This window comes from Podarcis muralis, chromosome 5, assembly GCF_964188315.1.
Source record: "Podarcis muralis chromosome 5, rPodMur119.hap1.1, whole genome shotgun sequence".
NCBI classification, from domain to species: Eukaryota; Metazoa; Chordata; class Lepidosauria; order Squamata; family Lacertidae; genus Podarcis; species Podarcis muralis.
In genome coordinates this window covers 89,136,783-89,153,864 of record NC_135659.1, presented here as the reverse complement: position 1 = coordinate 89,153,864, position 17,082 = coordinate 89,136,783, and the positions used below count along the sequence as shown (strand labels likewise).

At 43.9% G+C, this 17,082-nt stretch overlaps 1 protein-coding gene across 4 annotated transcripts in view; it reads right to left on the bottom strand.

Annotated features, from left to right (window-relative positions):
* Window positions 1-1,615: 1,615 nt before the first annotated feature.
* PHACTR3 (phosphatase and actin regulator 3) overlaps window positions 1,616-17,082 on the bottom strand; it is a 214,040-nt gene continuing 198,573 nt past the window's right edge. For all 4 annotated transcript variants that reach the window (XM_028735353.2, XM_028735355.2, XM_028735354.2 and 1 more), the window contains 5 exons: window positions 16,811-16,866; window positions 9,411-9,472; window positions 6,201-6,341; window positions 4,133-4,209; window positions 1,616-2,245 (listed from right to left, as the gene is read on the bottom strand). In XM_028735353.2, coding sequence (XP_028591186.2) covers window positions 2,230-2,245; window positions 4,133-4,209; window positions 6,201-6,341; window positions 9,411-9,472; window positions 16,811-16,866 — 352 coding nt within the window. In that variant the 3' untranslated portion in view covers window positions 1,616-2,229. The remainder of the gene's footprint in view (window positions 2,246-4,132; window positions 4,210-6,200; window positions 6,342-9,410; window positions 9,473-16,810; window positions 16,867-17,082) is intronic.

Below are 17,082 nucleotides of genomic sequence, written 5' to 3'. Positions count from 1 at the left end.
AAACTTTACATTTTTACAAAATCTCGAAACACATGACTAGACCCAGGAAAGGGCAGTGACAGAGAAAAGCATCCACTGCTGCAGTGAGAATTGTGGGATCTTCTGGTCCCAATTTTGAGGGTGTACAGGGGAGAGGGAGAGGAAATTCTGTTGTGCAAGTGTGGCTACAGCATACGGCCCAGTAGTTCTCCGTGTCCATGATACTGTGCTCAATCTTTAAATGTTCAGGAGACTGTTGTTTTTACACTTTGTAACAAGCCATGAATTGGGAAGATCCATCATTAATACATCAAAAGGATTTTGTCGGCTGTGATTTCAATACATAGTATCCTGTAGGGATTTTTATTATTGTTATTGTTATTCATTTATTTTTGCACTGCAGTGCTCCCAATTAAAATAAATTGTGTGGAAGGAAAACAGAACTGTTCAGCAGGCACTTAAATGCACCATAAAATCCGTTGTTTTTAAAAGGAATGATTGGCCATCAATCACATTATTAGGGAAGGGAATTACTCGTGCACATAAAGACCAACATAGTTATTTAGTTGAACACTTGTCCTCGAGGGTGAGTAGCAGAGAGTCAAATAAAATTATTCCAGTAGATTAATTCAGTAAATGGTATGATTTTACAATATGTCGTATCAAATTTCCCCCCCTATGGCTTATTTTTCATGCCTTAATTCAGGCCAACTGGTAATGTATTGCTGCTGATCAGCTGTTTTTGTGGTCTCAAGGACATAGAAAATTTACTAGGTTCAATTCGTTTCTGGCTGGGTTGTTGTATGTGACTAGATGAATCTGCTCCGAGGCATCATTAGTCAGCACACAAGGACTTGGAATGTGGCATGGCAATTGCTGCACCCCTGCCACATCCACAAATGCATATAGAAGTGGGATGCATGTCAGTGATTCCCGACTGCTTTGTGCAACAGAGCTCAATTCCATAAGTGAGTTCAACTCAGTTTACAGTGGTACCTCGGGTTAAGTACTTAATTCATTCCGGAGGTCCGTACTTGACCTGAAACTGTTCTTAACCTGAAGCACCACTTTAGCTAACGGGGCCTTCTGCTGCTGCCGTGCCGCCAGAGCACGATTTCTGTTCTCATCCTGAAGCAAAATTCTTAACCTGAAGCACTATTTCTGGGTTAGGGGAGTCTGTAACCTGAAGCGTATGTAACCTGAAGCGTATGTAACCCGAGGTACTACTGTACACTGTTTTGTATTCCATGATGGAAAGTGAGATATAAAAGTACTAAAGGGAGGATTTTTTCCCCCAGTAGCTACAAATTGCACCAGTGCCATCCTGTATTGGGGCACTTCTTTATGTAGCCTGAGATCCTCTTCCAGGAAGTCTTCATTTTAGAGAAATCTACTTAGAATTGTAGAGTTGGAAGGGACCACGGGGATCATCTAACCTGCTGCAATGCAGGAATCTATTGCCCCAAAGCGGGGCTCAAACCCACGACCCCGAATTAAGAGTCTCATGCTTTACTGACTGAGCTATCCCAGCAGTAATCATAGAATCTGTGAAAGATGGGAAGAAACTGAGATAAGATCTTTTCTTCTAAGTCCCCCTCTCCCCTGCTAAATACCACCAAACATGGAAAACTGGATCTGTTTTCTGCAGTAAGTAATCATTTAATTAAAGAAAATAAGAATAACAGGAGCCCCCCCCAAAAAAAACGCCGCAGCTGTGTTTTGTTAGACATATATAAAAAAAGGAAAGAAACCATAATGTAGTAAATCAATTTGTATAACATGAAATTAAGTGTTTTATACAAACTAATTGTGATTAAGTTCCAGATGTCTTGTCACCATGATAATACTGAATGACGGTGTGCACCATGTCCTTTATGTCAGAGGCCTTGGAATGGTAAAAAAGCCTGTACATGCACAACATCTCCTTTCCCAAGATATGCTGCAATACAGTTTAATAACAAGTAACAAAGGAGAGCAATGGGTTCCTTTTTGATGAGCTCGACTTCAGTCATTTCCAGCTAATCCTCCCACCCAGCAGGTGTTGTTGTAGCTCCGAGGCGAAGTCCATCCTCTGCTAGCTGCTCCCTTTTACGTGTGTGCTGCAGAGACCGACTCTGCAGAGTCCCTTCTTGAACGCGAAACATCAGCTTGTCATAGACTGAACCTCAAGGAAAGACCTTCATCCTTTCCCTGATGCATGTTCAGTAGTGGTATCAAAAAAGTAGACAAATTCTTCTCAGAAGAAAACCTCTATGGCCTGTGGAATCTGCAGGTCGAAAAGAAGGCAGAGGAGACATTAGTGGCAATGGCAGTTCTTCAAAATTATATCATAATAAAGAGTAATTTGTCAATATGCCATCATTTAGGGTTGTGAATTGACAGACATTTTGGTTTCCCTTGAAATCATTGACCATTTTTGGCCTCTTAAGTTTGCTTAAGAGGAGAAACCCCCAAATTCACTTTGAATTTCATTGTAGGACACACACCTTTAGCTTGTCAAAAGATGGCACCCGCAGCCTGAGACATTTCACTAGTTATTTGCTTCTCTCAGTATCTTGGAGGAACCTCCAAAGTCACTTTGAATTTCACTGGAGGCAGAATTTTGGTAGCAACTCTAAAAATAGTTTTCCCCCAAAACGATTCAACAATATTAGAATCAATAAAATGTGGCTAATATGAAATACAGTGGTGCCTCGCAAGACGAAATTAATTCGTTCCGCGAGTTTTGTCGTCTTGCGATTTTTTTTTGTCTTGCGAAGCACGGTGTCGGGAAAGTTTTGGAAAAGCTTCAAAAATCACCAAAGTCTTTAAAAACCTCAAAAAAGGCTACCACACCGCGTTCTATGAGTTGCTCCTCGAAGTCAAGTCGCAACTGTATTAACGGTGTTAAGAAAAAGGAAACAAACTTGCAAGACGTTTCCGTCTTGCGAAGCAAGCCCATAGGGAAAATCGTCTTGCGAAGCAGCTCAAAAAACAAAAAACCCTTTCGTCTAGCGAATTTTTTGTCTTGCGAGGCATTCGTCTTGCGAGGTACCACTGTATTCAGGATCGTGCTGTCCTCAAAATTCTTTTGATTGGTTTATTTTGAGCAAACTGGCCAAACAGGCAATATTGCAAACATGGGTTGCAATATTAAAACATCCATTTATGCACATAATGCTGGAAGAATTATAAGAATTGCACATAATGCTGGAAGTCTTTGCAGTTTTCATTGCTACAGTTATCACACTTAGGTACTTGACCAGAATTCCATACTAGATCAAAAAGTTGGCCAAGCAAGGGAATAGGATCCAGATTCACAGGATATAAGTGGCTGAATCAGTACTTTCATGTAAATTATAACAAGTTACTACTTTGGAAATGCTGGCTAGTGTTCACCCAAATTAGGAGGATTGAGATTTATGTGCTCTAAAAGCTTTTCAAACCAACCCATACCCTAAATGGAAGATGACTTGGAGCTGGAAATTGGACAAGTTTTTTGTTTGTTTTTTTGCTAGCTTTATGCACAGTACCAATTTTGTATCATCTGACCACTTTTGAAAGGAAGGAAGGCAACCTGTTAGGGAAGATACTGTAGAGATCAATATGTTTTTTTGGATTTCAGGATGGATGGGAGTGACAGATGTCACTTGTGAATTGTGAATTGTGGATAGGGAGATACATGCGTCTACGGATGGGAGTATTGCCCTGATCTTTACTTACTCATTTTTGAGAAGAAGGGGGAGTTTAAATTATCATAGGTTTTCTGTTTGCTTTCTTTTTTGAAGGGGAGGCTAATTAAGTTATACCTGAAGTCTGAACTTGGTTGAAAGGTCTTTGCCACCTAACATTATTTCTTGTTGGCAGAGGTTTTTAGTTAATATTCTAGAATAGGTTATCATTTTTATTTATTTTTTGCTGCTGTTTCAATTCTGTGCCCCTAAGCCAAAGAATCTGAGTGCCCTGATCCGCAAAGTTTGCTACAAGGCAGCTTCCATGTGCATATAGTCCCAATTTGACGAGGAAGCAATTTTTTTTTTTTAAAAGTGCTGTATGCATGTGTCCGTTCCACTCCCTACCCTCCACCTCAATCTGGCTACTGGAGCTGTAACCACAGAACTTGAATGGCAAATCGATTAAAGTACTGATCAGCTGTTTGCAATAAGTAACCCACCTTGTCAAATGCTTGCTTGATGCATGCACCTCCATTTCGTTACTTTTGTACTCGTTTAGCTCTTTTCGAATGGCTGCCTAGAAAGTTCAAAGGAAAACCAAGTTAATTAATCAAATCAAGAATCCAACAGAGACTACAATCTGCTCCTCAATATAAAATCATAACAGTTGGAAGGACAAAAGGAAATCTGGTTTAACTCTTGCACAGAACAATCCACTAGCTTTTGAGCTCCCAGTGAAATGGTCATCCGACTGCTTTGCCATGTGTTTACCTCAAATTGTGAGGGCCTGGTCAAATTCATAGCTGTGTGTGTGTGTGTGTACATGTATTTGATTGATAAATTTCTACCAAGTGATGCTTATTAATCTGGGAACACAGAAACATAGAAAGCTGCCTAATTCTGAATCAGATCAGGGGATCTGGCAGCAGATTTCCAGGATTTCAATCAAGAACATTTCCTAGTTTTATTTGACAACCCCAGGGATTGAACCTTGGGCCTTTGTTAGAGCCCTAGCTAGCGGGGGGGGGGGAGGTAGCTGGTTCCCCCCCACCCCGGGTGAAGCCTCCAGAGGAGCGCCATTGAAGCTCCCAGCCTGTGTAGGTGGGTGTACACAAATGTGGGTGGTTTTTTGTTTTTTGCGAAACGGGGTTTTGACCCTGGTGAAATAAAGCCTGATTTCGCCCTTGCCCTTTGTGTGGAAGGCAGATGCTCTACCGCTGAGCTTCAGTGAACTAGTTCCTTCCTATAGAAACCTTGCCCTAGGTGAGGAAGCCTCTTCCATATCACTCAACTCTTAACAAAATTCACCAGTGACTGCATGCTGGATTTCAACCAGATGTTGCAGCCTTCCATTCTGAAAGAGCCACATGCGAGCACACAGTGGTGACCTAGTTGGTAATCCCTACCCCCGATCAGGACAATGATTCTTCCCTTCTGCTTTAAACAGATGCAACTTAAGGTCCCTAAGCTACCTATTAACAAGCCTTGTTAAAAATGCAAAACAGAAATAATTCATGACATCTGCATGTAGGGAGAAAACAGTTTCGCTGTGTAAAAAAATAACATTAATTGTGCCAGCTTGCTGTGCAAAACTAAAATAATAATAATAATAAACAGATGGTCCTTCATGTGCCTCATTGTATGTGCAATTACATTCTCAAGCAATTCACTAGGCATGTTACCTGCTTTGCTACTGATTCACTTTGTTGTATGTGTGGATGGAAACGAATCCCTTGATTTCAAAGATTTGTATGACACTTCTAAAAACTCAAAGGGCTTTGCAATGTCATTGAAACGAATCTTAAAACATAATAGGGGTGCGCAACTAGAAAAAATTGTGGTGAAGTACATTCTAGTACCTTAATTTGGATTTCACCAGTTCAAGAAAGAACAACAGCAAATAAATAATGCCCCTGCAATAAATAAATAAATGCCCTTGAATTTCTACACTGACATGACTGAGTCACCCTGCTATGCTGGCTCTATGTTGGACTGACTTATACCACGATAGGAGGTTATGGAGCATCCTAAACTCTTATATACTGGCATGGAAGATTGTAAGCTAATCTTTACAGTAGATGTCCCAATCCTGCCAGGGACCATAGTAGACTATATTCCTACCTGGATGAAGAATTATATGCACAAATGGGTGCTGTGCCCTTTATCCTCAATGTGATCCTTTAGGGCTGCACATATCGCTAGACATGTTAATTTGCAATGTTTTCAAATGTTAGTTTAAAAACAGCAAACAGGGTCACATAATTAAAAGAGGTTTGTGGCACCTTAAAGATCAGCGCATTGATTATAAACTTGTTTATAGTTGTTAAGGAACCACAAGACAGTTTCTTGTTTTTGATGCAAGAAACTAACGTGGAAATTAACCGCTGGAAATTAGTGCAATGTGCAGTCTGTCCTTAAGTTATGTCTTAAATCTGGATGCAATACTTATATGCTGTTATATGACTCATCTAATGTAGAGAGTCATGCTGTATCAGTGGTATATCAAACAAACAAACAAACACAGATGCAAATAGATGCACATCACAACAATTGCAAATGGGGTTGTACCTTATCAGCTGCTGAGAGCCTTGTCCATGGCTTGTCTGCTCGTCTGTCATAATCCTGTGCTTTTGCCACTTCCACATAATCACTGAATCGAATTAGGATTTTTCTGTCTCTTAATTCGTCAACTGTCGGTCTTTGATTAAGCTTTGAAAGGGAGGGAAAAGTCACCATATAAATATGACATGCTAATAAGACCGATTTTTCATCAATTTCTTGCTCATTCTCATAATATGCATTTAGGAACACAAGGGAAACTTGGTGTTTGTATTTGAAATCCAGGAAGTCAATCTTCACAAAACAGAGATCGGGAACCTCAGGTCATTTAAAGGTAAAGGTAAAGGTACCCCTGCCCATACGGGCCAGTCTTGCCAGACTCTAGGGTTGTGCGCTCATCTCACTCTATAGGCCGGGAGCCAGTGCTGTCCGCAGACACTTCCGGGTCACGTGGCCAGCGTGACATCGCTGCTCTGGCAAGCCAGAGCTGCACACGGAACACCGTTTACCTTCCCGCTAGAAAGCGGTCCCTATTTATCTACTTGCACCTGAAGGTGCTTTCGAACTGCTAGGTTGGCAGGCGCTGGGACCGAACGACAGGAGCGCACCCCGCCGCAGGGATTCGAACCGCCGACCTTTCGATCGGCAAGTCCTAGGTGCTGAGGCTTTAACCCACAGCGCCACCTGCGTCCCACATGTCATTTACACAGGTGCAAATACTCAACTGTCATTGCTACTCTAGATTTGCATTGTTGCAACAGTGCAATATCTCTCTGCTGCAGTGCTAGATTTATTTACTGCTTGGGAAATTTCCCTGTTCACACATTATATCAAGGAAACCCTTTCGCCAGCCTGCAACTTCAATGAGTAGAATGAAAGAGATCTACTTGTATGCAGGTGTACATGAGTAGGATTCCACCAGGATCCCTGATTGGCCAGGGTTCCTGCTGACATGGAGGAGCTCATTGAATGTAGGTCCCCTTCATCCTATCACCAAGTATGCATCAGTTGGGAGGGGCGTGGCCTGCAGCAAGGCAAGGGACTCTCATAGGCTTCTGGTTAGCCACTGTCTGACCCAGCAGCTCTCTCCTTGTGCACTATTGTTCAAATGCAATCCCACAAGCGGGAGGTTTGAATTTTCAGGCTACATGCACACCATACATTTAAAGCACATGGCTCCTAGCAAATAATCCCGGGAATTGTAGCTTACTTGCTCACAGAGCTACAATTCCCAGCACCCTTAACAAACTACAAGGAGGAATTCAGCATCACGCTAACACAAACACTCTGTCAGCACAAACCTTTCACCTTGCCCAATGAAGAGGTCTCCCTTCTCCTCCCCCTATACAAGGTTGGTCAGAGGGGTTCTCCTGACACCTCAAAGCCATGGGAGGGGGTTGGAATGGGGGAAGAGCCCTACTGCGTTAGCAGAAGTCCCTGTTTGGGCTTCTGCTAGTGAAACCGATTAATTGAATCTGGCTCCCAGCTCCCAGGATTCTTTGGGAGAAGTCATGTGTACACAGTGTGTTGTTACACAGTCTCATTTACAGGCTCCAGAGTAAACCAGCATTGACTTTCATTTTTGGTCCACATGTCTTATGAATGAATCTTGGCATTACTTTCTGAGAAAGGTTTCTAGGACCTCGTATCATTCATTTTTAATACCAGGCTATATTTAGAGCTATCTGCAAAGGATTTGTACATGTACTCCCTCAGGGAATGAATGAACAAAACTCTTTCTGGGAATTATCCATATGCTGGTAATTCTGGTTGCTGGCACAAAGGGGTTTTAAATATCCCGTTACCAGACACCTACAACTCGACATAAAGCTGAACTAGCAATACATATGTTTATAAAGCACAAGCTAAATTTTGCAGACTCTTTCCTGAGCTCCACAGTGGTTTGTCTGCACTCCCAGCACAAGGATTTAGCGCTTTGTAAAGAAGTTTAGCTATCTTCCTCTCTTGTCTTGTTCTGCTGGCAACCAAAGACATTTCCCTGTAAACATTTCTCTCTGTTCTTTAATTTATTGATTGTTACTTTGGGCTGTTTGTCATCTTGATGCTGCTTTTAGTCTGGCAATTGTGTTCTAATAATGGATTGTTGTCCTTTTGGCATGCTGGCTTCTTGGTGCAAGTCCATTTTTAGAGCGGAAAAGCAGGGTATAAATGCAGCTAGCTACCCTTGTACACGGAGAGGTCAGCAACATATAAGCACAAAAAGCTTTGCACTGAGGGACATCATACAGGAACGTACACCTGCTACCATGAAGGGAGCCAGTTTATGTGGGTTTCTCGCCACAAGGTGTGTGTCTGTGTCTGCATATGTATGTAAACAAAACTGCTTTGGTAGCAAAAAGTGAAGTGTGAAAGCAAATGGTCACCAATTTGCTGGGTGCAGAATTTGCTTTCTTCAACTTGATGACTTTGCTTATCATACACATGATTTGCCAAGGGCTCCTCCCATGTGACTCTCCATTATGACAGAGGAGGGGGCACTGCAAGGGCCAGCACCTGTTGGATTGCAACCACGTGCAAGAGCAAATCCTTGCCTGCAGCTCACCTGAGGTCTGTGGTAGATCCCCAGCTGCAAGACAATGCTTTGTTATCACCCCACAAATGGGGTTCATGTGGTTTCAAGAACCTGTGGAACACTGAAGCTATGGCCCACCTGTAGACCAGCCAACCAAGGCATCATTCCTTCTGACGCCTGCCTAACCTGTTTAAAAGTACATACAAGTCACGGGGCATCATCCAGCCAAAGTTAGAGATGACCCAACCCAACTGAGGGCTTATCCACTCTTCCTCTTGCCCTGTCGATTCCCCCTGGCGAAAACCGCTCTTTAGCGCTCAATTGGCGCAAATGACAGTTCCAGAGTTCTTATTGATGTTTCCCCCCCCCCCCGGGAGAACCTCTCAGACTTATGCTTTCTAGGCATGGGACAGGTGCAAGTGCGGACAAGCCCTGAGATGAGGGTTAGTCATGACCAACCTGTCCTGCGATTACGATTCCATCAGAAGCTACCTGGGGGTTAGGACTCTATTTGCAGGTGTGCCCTCACCCTTATGCAGGCTTCAGTTGCTCAGACAAAAGCCTGGGTCCCTGCTGCCATTTGTTATTCTCACGCTTGGCTACAGTAGGACCATGTCACCAACCATGTGCGAAACATAGGACCAAGACAGGGAATATTCGAGGGAAGGAGGGGGGACACACCTTACCTTTCTCGTCAGCCTCTGCTTGATCTCTCTCCTTTCTTCCTGTTCCGTTTGGTCATTCCTTTCTGCAGGAAAGATGAAGAGAGAGATGACTTTCCTCATCAAGACCAGCTGCGCTGCTGCTGCTCTTCCTCCGTCCCTCTCTTTGCCCCTCTCTGTCTCTCAGCTCACCACACAGTCCACCTTGCCTGATGCCCTGCCAAAAGCATCACACTCCTTCGCGGCAGGGTTACACAGATGCCAGTGCCAAGCCCTTCCCCTGGCAGCCACTGAAAGCGGGCTTCGGCAAACACGAAGCAGCCAATCCCATCCCCCGGTTAGCACAACGAGGAGTGTTTTCGGAGGGGGAAATCGATGGACTTTTTAGAAGTCTAAATGATCGCTTTGCAATGCCACATCTCTGTCTGAGTCATCCGTGCTGCCCTTACGAGCTGGAACATTGTATAGCAGCCCTGCTTCAGGGAACACACGTTCCTTGTACTCTAAACTCTGCCAGGCTCCCGTAATTTTGTTGATTAATTTATAACAATAGCCAGCAATCAACTCCCACGCATTCCTTTGCCTTCTAATATTCTGCTTGTGCCAATCTTATTATAGATCCTTTAATATTCCATGCGGAGGGAGGGGCAGCCGGCTGGCTGGCTGGCTGGTCTGATCTCTTTCCTTAAATTATTATTTTATTTTCCCAGAGTGATGCTCTCTTCTACCCCTCCGCCTGTTTCGCTCGTGCACACCGTAAACGATTAGTATTCAAGCTGCGATAACTCCTACACGCTGGTGCTAAAAATAGGAACGGCTGCTGTAGCATTGTGTGGAATATATCCTCAGCCTTGGGATATGACTTAATGGATCTCTCTCTCTCTCTCTCTATCCTCCGATTCTATTTCAAGGGCTGTCTGTTGCTAAATTAAGACGTGCGCCCGTGACCTGTAAGGAACAGGGAACCTACGGGAAAGGTCTCGTTTTTTCCCCAGAAAAGGGGAGAAAAGAAGAAGGTAAAGGGAGATTACTGAATTGTGGGGAATCCTGATTTGCACATGATAACCTCAACCTGCTGGATAAGGGGGCATTCTCTGCATTAAATCAGAGGAATGATTTTGCATCCTTCAATAAGCATTGAAGATGCTGCTTGCTGGGGGGGGGGGGCACAGCGCGAGGAAGGTATTTTTAGACTCCAGTTCTCTATTTATGCCATTGACTGAACACTTTGAAAAGAAGCAGCCACATGGAGCTATTTATGGAAGGATAGTAGCTGCAAGCACACACGTTGTAACCAGAGAGTCAGAAATCTTTGCAGTCACAAGAAAAAGCAGCTTAGGTTAGATCTTAAAGACGGAATTGTGAGAATCTCAAGCAGGGTTGTTGATTTCTGCTTAGGTGGCTGCAGTGGTAGGTTTGTGTGTAACACAATACGGGCAGGAGGGGAGGTGGGCAATGTTACAAAATGATTGCAAGATACCTTTAGGGCATCGTTAGCACACCCGTTCCAAATACAATTAATTTAGCCAGATCTGTTGTTACCTGTCAAATATATATATAAATCAGAAAATGCACAAAAAGCTTTCCAAGAGAAAGAATCTGTGCTCCATTTTGGATGTGGGAAGTGATAGGGAAGGAAAGGGTTAGGAAATCACACCCCTGCCTGCTAATCCTGTGTGCACAGAGGGTGACTGGCTGCCCCGAGGGAAACACACTCTGCACATGCTCAAAGGCATGCTCCTTTTCAATGTCCAAGCAAGTGAAAAAAAGCCCTGGGAGGCACCCCTGGCTCAAGTTAAGCACCGGAAAGGATGCAAAGTGACATAGTGCTTCAGATGAGGGGTTGGCCCTGTCTTTCACGTCCACTTTACCAGGGTCTCCACGGGGTACAAAGTTGCATACGGCTTTGGTGGCATTGATAAAATCAAGTGTCTTGACCACATCAAGCAGATTCCCACCCCATTGCCACCCAAGGAAGGGTGGCAACGGTGTGGGAACATGCAGATTTTCGTCTCAGACATTGGTTGAGTGGCAATGGATCCAGCCACAGAGAAGCAGAAATGCCAGCAGAGCATGAGATTCTTAATCTCAGGGTCGAGGGTTCAAGCCCCCCGTTGGGCAAAGAGATTCCTGCATTGCGGGGGGTTGGATTTGATGACTCTGACGGTCACTTCCAACTCTATGATTCTATGAATCAGGGCTTTTTCCCCAGCTAGAAATCACCTGAGCTCAGTTCCGGAACTCTCAGGTGTGCTCCACTGCCATTCTAAGAGAACAAGGAAGGCATTCGTGGTGAGTTCCGGCACCTCTTTTTCTAGAAAAATAGCACTGCTGTGAATCCATATTTAGTCTGGACCGGCTAATTGAATGTAAACTCCCTCAAAGTGCATCTGTTCTTTCCCAACACCAAGCAGTTGTTTGCCAGTTGGTCTTTGCTAGGAAGAGGAATGTTACTGGATGGAGCCTTAGGACAGGTATTTATATTATCGTAATGTTAGACTACAATGGAGTGGAAGCGAATGGGCTCTGTAACAGCAGCCTGGCAGTCGGCTTTGACTGCCCTTTGATCCATTAATTATTAAGTGTCTGGCTTGAGGCCCGTCCGTCTTAATGAGACAAACTCCTCCAGCCATACAGTGCCAAACACAAGAGTGTAATTTACACCCTTTCCCTTGACAAGGTTTCTAAATTAGCCGTGACACCGAAACAATCGCCAGGGTACGCCTGGATCGAGTCATGTTACATTCAGATGGAAGAAGAAACCACTTGAATAGGAACGTCACTCGCAGAAAGGAACCGGAGAACTCTTTGTGAATGTTTGGACCTATGTTTGGGTTAGAAGAAACTATCACTGCAGACGTCATTCCGACAGTTGTGGCCTATCCTCTGCTGACTGGCCACAACAGCAATCATCCATCAAGCCAATGGAGGGCTGATTCTTCTGGTGGTGCTGAGATGGGCTATGTGGGGACCTCAAAGAGGGAATTGGGGAGGACTTGACTTCAGTGGTAGGGCACAAAGTTTGCAGGCAGAAGATCCCAGGTCCATTCCAGTAGGAAGAGATGGGAAAGACCCGGTCACAGACAGCTGCTGTAGTCAGGGGAGATAATCCTGGGTGAGATGGCAAACATAAGGCAGCTTTGCATGTCCCTATTCTTATTTCTTAGCCTGTACTAGAAATGGGGTTTCCAGCTCTCTGGAATCAATGACAAGCCCAAATCAGACAGGCACCTAGCGTTATAATGTTTAGGTGCCCGCTGAAGACATTTTTGCTTGAGAAGAATTTCCCAGTCAATTGTGGAAGGTCAATTTTATATCTGATGAAATTGTTTCATTGTTTTTCGAGTTTAGAGCTTGTGTTTTGGCATTTTATTCTGTTTCTACGTCCCATGAAGTGAAATATGCACGACTGCATGGATCGTCAATGATAAATGGGAACGTTTTCTCCATTGAAAGAAGTCACAGCAAATAGTAGATAATCCCCCCATACCCTCCAAAAGAAGAATCTTTTGTATCCTAGGTTAGGCTCAATGAAAGGGATAATAGCTACGACGTCTCTCACTAAGTACACTACTGGTATTATTCTGAAACATTCACACAACAACTCTGCGCTGGGACCTGAACAGAACAACAAAAAAGTCTTTCTGTGTCCGTGTGAAAAGTGAGTTCACCATTCAAAATACCAGTCCAGAGCTTTAGTACATTAGTCCGGAGCTTCAAGCTCTACCAATTGTACTATCCCAGCTTGGTAGTGTAGTAAGACTTAGGAATCGCTGTGAGCAGCAAAAAAGTCAGTCTGGATATGTGCTAGTGACTCCATGTAAACAATCCTAAACTACTCATGTGAAGAAAGGTAAGAAAAAGGTCTGTTGCCACTGATGAACAAAAAATGGGACCTAGTGGGGAAACTTCTTTTTTAAGTGCAGGATTGTTATGTCAAGAGCAGTAAACATGGTGGACTTCAGAAGTTTTAGACTGCAACTCCCATCAGCTCCAGCCAGTGTGACCAATGGTCAGGGATGATGGGAATTGTAGTTCAAAACCTATTGAGGGCCTCTCCTGCTTGGCTACACCTGGTTTATATCATATGACAATAGGAGCAAATTGTCCCAGTGTCTTTCAAGCAACCTAGAGGGAGGGAAGAATCTAAATGTGCTCATTAGTAGCTTGCAAGGCAAAACACTTGCACACAACAATCACGTGTAAACTCTCTAATCCTCAAAAAACGCACCCAGGTATTTTTATTGCATGGTTGTGCAGGATGGAGTCTCCTGGAACATTTTGAGGCTTTCTGTGAAGGTTGTTGGGGGCAGGTTTTTTCTTTTCTTTCTCCAGTGGCAGAAACGAAGCCCTTCCTGGTCTCTCCAGTTACAGCCACCACTTCCCAGTGGAGATTTGCATGAGCGCTGCAGGCAATCTTGTACCCTCTGCACTCATGGAAAATATCGCAGCAGCTGTAAGCAAAAGTGTCCCGTGTCCCTGGAGAGGTTCAGGTTGCTCCACGTGACAAATGGCAAATATCTGAACCAGTCCAAAATAAAGGCAGAGAGTGGGGTTTAATGGAGAAGCATCTGGTAACTACACCTTGCACAGCTCTCGCAAGAAGACTACCAGTGTGAGTGCTCGAAAGAGCCTTGAAGGCTTCTATGGTTTGCATTTGGTGCATCAAAGGAGCATCATGCCCAGCCCTGCTCGCCAGTGAAAGCTCCGTTATTGCTTGTTTGCACAAGAAAACACTCCGGTCCTGCTCTCTCAAAAATCAACAGCTCCCCACTGCAACTTGTGTGGGACACAGCTAACTTGGAATAGGAGAATCAGAAGTGACCATCTACCAAGCCTTAAGCATTTGTCCATCTAGCTGAGTACTGTCAGCTCAACAGACAGCAGGTCTCCAAAGACTTGGGCTTTTGTTTTCCCCATCACTTGCCCCTTTTGACTGAGTTTGAAGCTAGGACCTTTTGCATGGAAAGCAGGTGTCCTACTACTGAGCTGCAGCCACTCCCCTGATATGAGAATATAATCAGATACTGCCGATCAAATCAGACCAGAGGCATCTCCTGACCCCACTATCTGATACCTTCCTCAGAACCTTGCTCATTTAACAGCTTCCCTCTCGCCTGATTTGCAGTTGTCAGCCAGGCCACCGATTTGCCCACCTGCCTGGTGGCCCATCTTCCTGGTTGATGGGAACAGGAACTTTGATTTTTAAAGGGAAAATAGATTCAATTTAGCTGCCAGTTTTCCCTTAGGAGGAAATCCAGAGGAAGTCCAGGAGGATGGGCTTGCTTTATCTGCAAAGGACATCCCATTAAGGTTCCTCGTCCATTTTGCTTATCTTTCTTTTGGTTCAAATCTCATCCTCCACCTCTCACCCTGTGCTCATCTCAATAGATCAAGAGAAAGAAGGAAATGTGAAAACTAGTCACCCTGATCCCTGTAAGGGCAGCCTATGTGCAGAAGCAGACTGCAATGCACAAATTGCTTTGCAGAATGCAATCTCTGCGTGTGCACACCTGCACACACACACAAAGTGAGAAATGCACTAGAGAGAGCATGTTGCTTCAATCCCTGGGGATCTACGTATGGTCTCCTTGCCAGAGCAGACCTTTGCACACGTTTCCCACTGGATAAGTTGTCATAGTCAACTCTGCTGGTGTCTACCTTTCATTTTGGGTGTGAATCTAGGCTGCCTTCTCCACTTTTCTCCTAGCAACTAGCGCCATTAGTACAACCATATGTGCAGGAGAGAAGGCCCATGCGCAAAGTTGTGTGCACACAGTGAATTGCTGTGCGCGAGGATCTGCGGATCAGCGGATCTTACAGACCAGAGACAGGCTTAATGCCTAAGTGAATGTACCCAGAGATTTTGACCATAAACATCACTTTGGAGCACTTTGGTGCGTCCAAAGCATTCCATGCACAGTTCTTCTTTCAACAAACCTTCAAGTTAGGCCACTGTTGTGATCCTCATCTTGCAGATGGGAGTTCTTGGTATGAGCTTTCGTGTGCATGCACACTTCTTCAGATACACTGAAGAAGTGTGCATGCACACGAAAGCTCATACCAAGAACTAACTTAGTTGGTCTTTAAGGTGCTACTGGAAGGAATTTTTTTTGTTTTGCAGATGGGAGAATGTGGATGAAAGTAAGTGGCAGAGGCAGGATTCCAACCAGCCTCTGCATGAAACCAGTGGCAGGCTTCAGACAAGTCATGAGTAGCCAGATCCTATGCAAATATACTCAAAAGTCCAACTGACCAAATAGGATTTGCTCCCAAGCACATCTGTGCAGGAGTGCAGCCTAATCCTCTCTGTCTTAAATCTGTAAATTATTTGCAACCTCTCTCATTGTTTCTTGAGCTCAGGAAGATAAGGAAATGATGCCAGCCTTGACCTTAGGGGTAGGGTGACACATGAATCTCTACATGCCTTAAATCTGCTTATTTGCAACCCTATTTCCTATAGTGGACATTTTCTACAGTGATAACCAAAACTGCTGAGGTGTGCAGACTCTTCAGTGAAATTATCAGTGAAATTTCACTAACATCGTACAGATTCTTAAAAATAATGATAATTTTTTAAAAACCTTCTGACCGATTTTGCCATGCAGGGCTCCCTGAATTGGCCCCTGGTTTTGTTTCAGGTGAAATTCAGTTGCAATGTTGCAGAACATACACAATTATGAGACACTAATTTGCTTTTTGTGGTTTTAATTCATAGTTTGCGCTGACATAGAAAGGTCAAGGTGTTCCGCAACCAATTCGCTCGCCAGAAAACTCATTCGTCCGCATGAATGCCCCTTGCTTTTTCTTTTAGAAGTGATGAGTTGCAGTTTGGGGTATACTTGGTTTTTCTTTGTTAAAACACACCCATAAAAAACCCCACTAAATCCAGGACATGATTACACAGAGTCGGAGGAGGAGAAATTCAATTTTTCTAACAAATTTCAAACAGGACACTACAAATTATTTTTGAAATCAGGAGACATGGCTGCAAATGTCTGCAACAGATCCTGTGGCTTGCCTTGGGCAAATGATTTATCTCTCAGCCTCAGTTTCCCACTAGTAAAATGGGAACAACTGTGGTGTACTTCACAGGGCTGTTGTGAGAGCAAGCAATATGAAGAGCCCAAGACACTTCTGGAATTATTATACCTATCTTCTACTACTACTTATTTATGGCTGTGTTCACCCAAACCATGCATTATTTAACAGTGATCCTCATCTACATTCCAAATGAGTAGATCTACATTTGAAGAGCAAATATCCTACTGGTTAACAGTCCAGCAGCCTTCTAGGGATCCAAACTAGGCAAGAGGACATCCCATTGTCTGCCCACCCTGTCTCAATGGGGAACAACTATTTCCCCCTGTGTTAAGAACAGAAACAACATTTTACCATTTATAGAAAAGGAATCAATTACTTACGTTTCAAAATATTTCTTCTTTCTAGTTCCTCAACAGCAGGTCTTTGGCTCAGTCGCCTGCGGAAGAAAACCAAGATCACGTTTTGCACCATTGTCTGTTTGTTGTTTTTGTTTTGCCAAAGTCCACTTTGTCCCGAGACCCAGAGAGTTGGCTTGTGGGCTGTCAAATCATGAGACGTAATCAAAGGCATGAGATCGGCTGCCCTTGGAGACTTTCCCCTCTTCCATCCCAAAGGCCAGCTTCTGCTTCCTGAGAGAGAAAAGTTCTCTTGC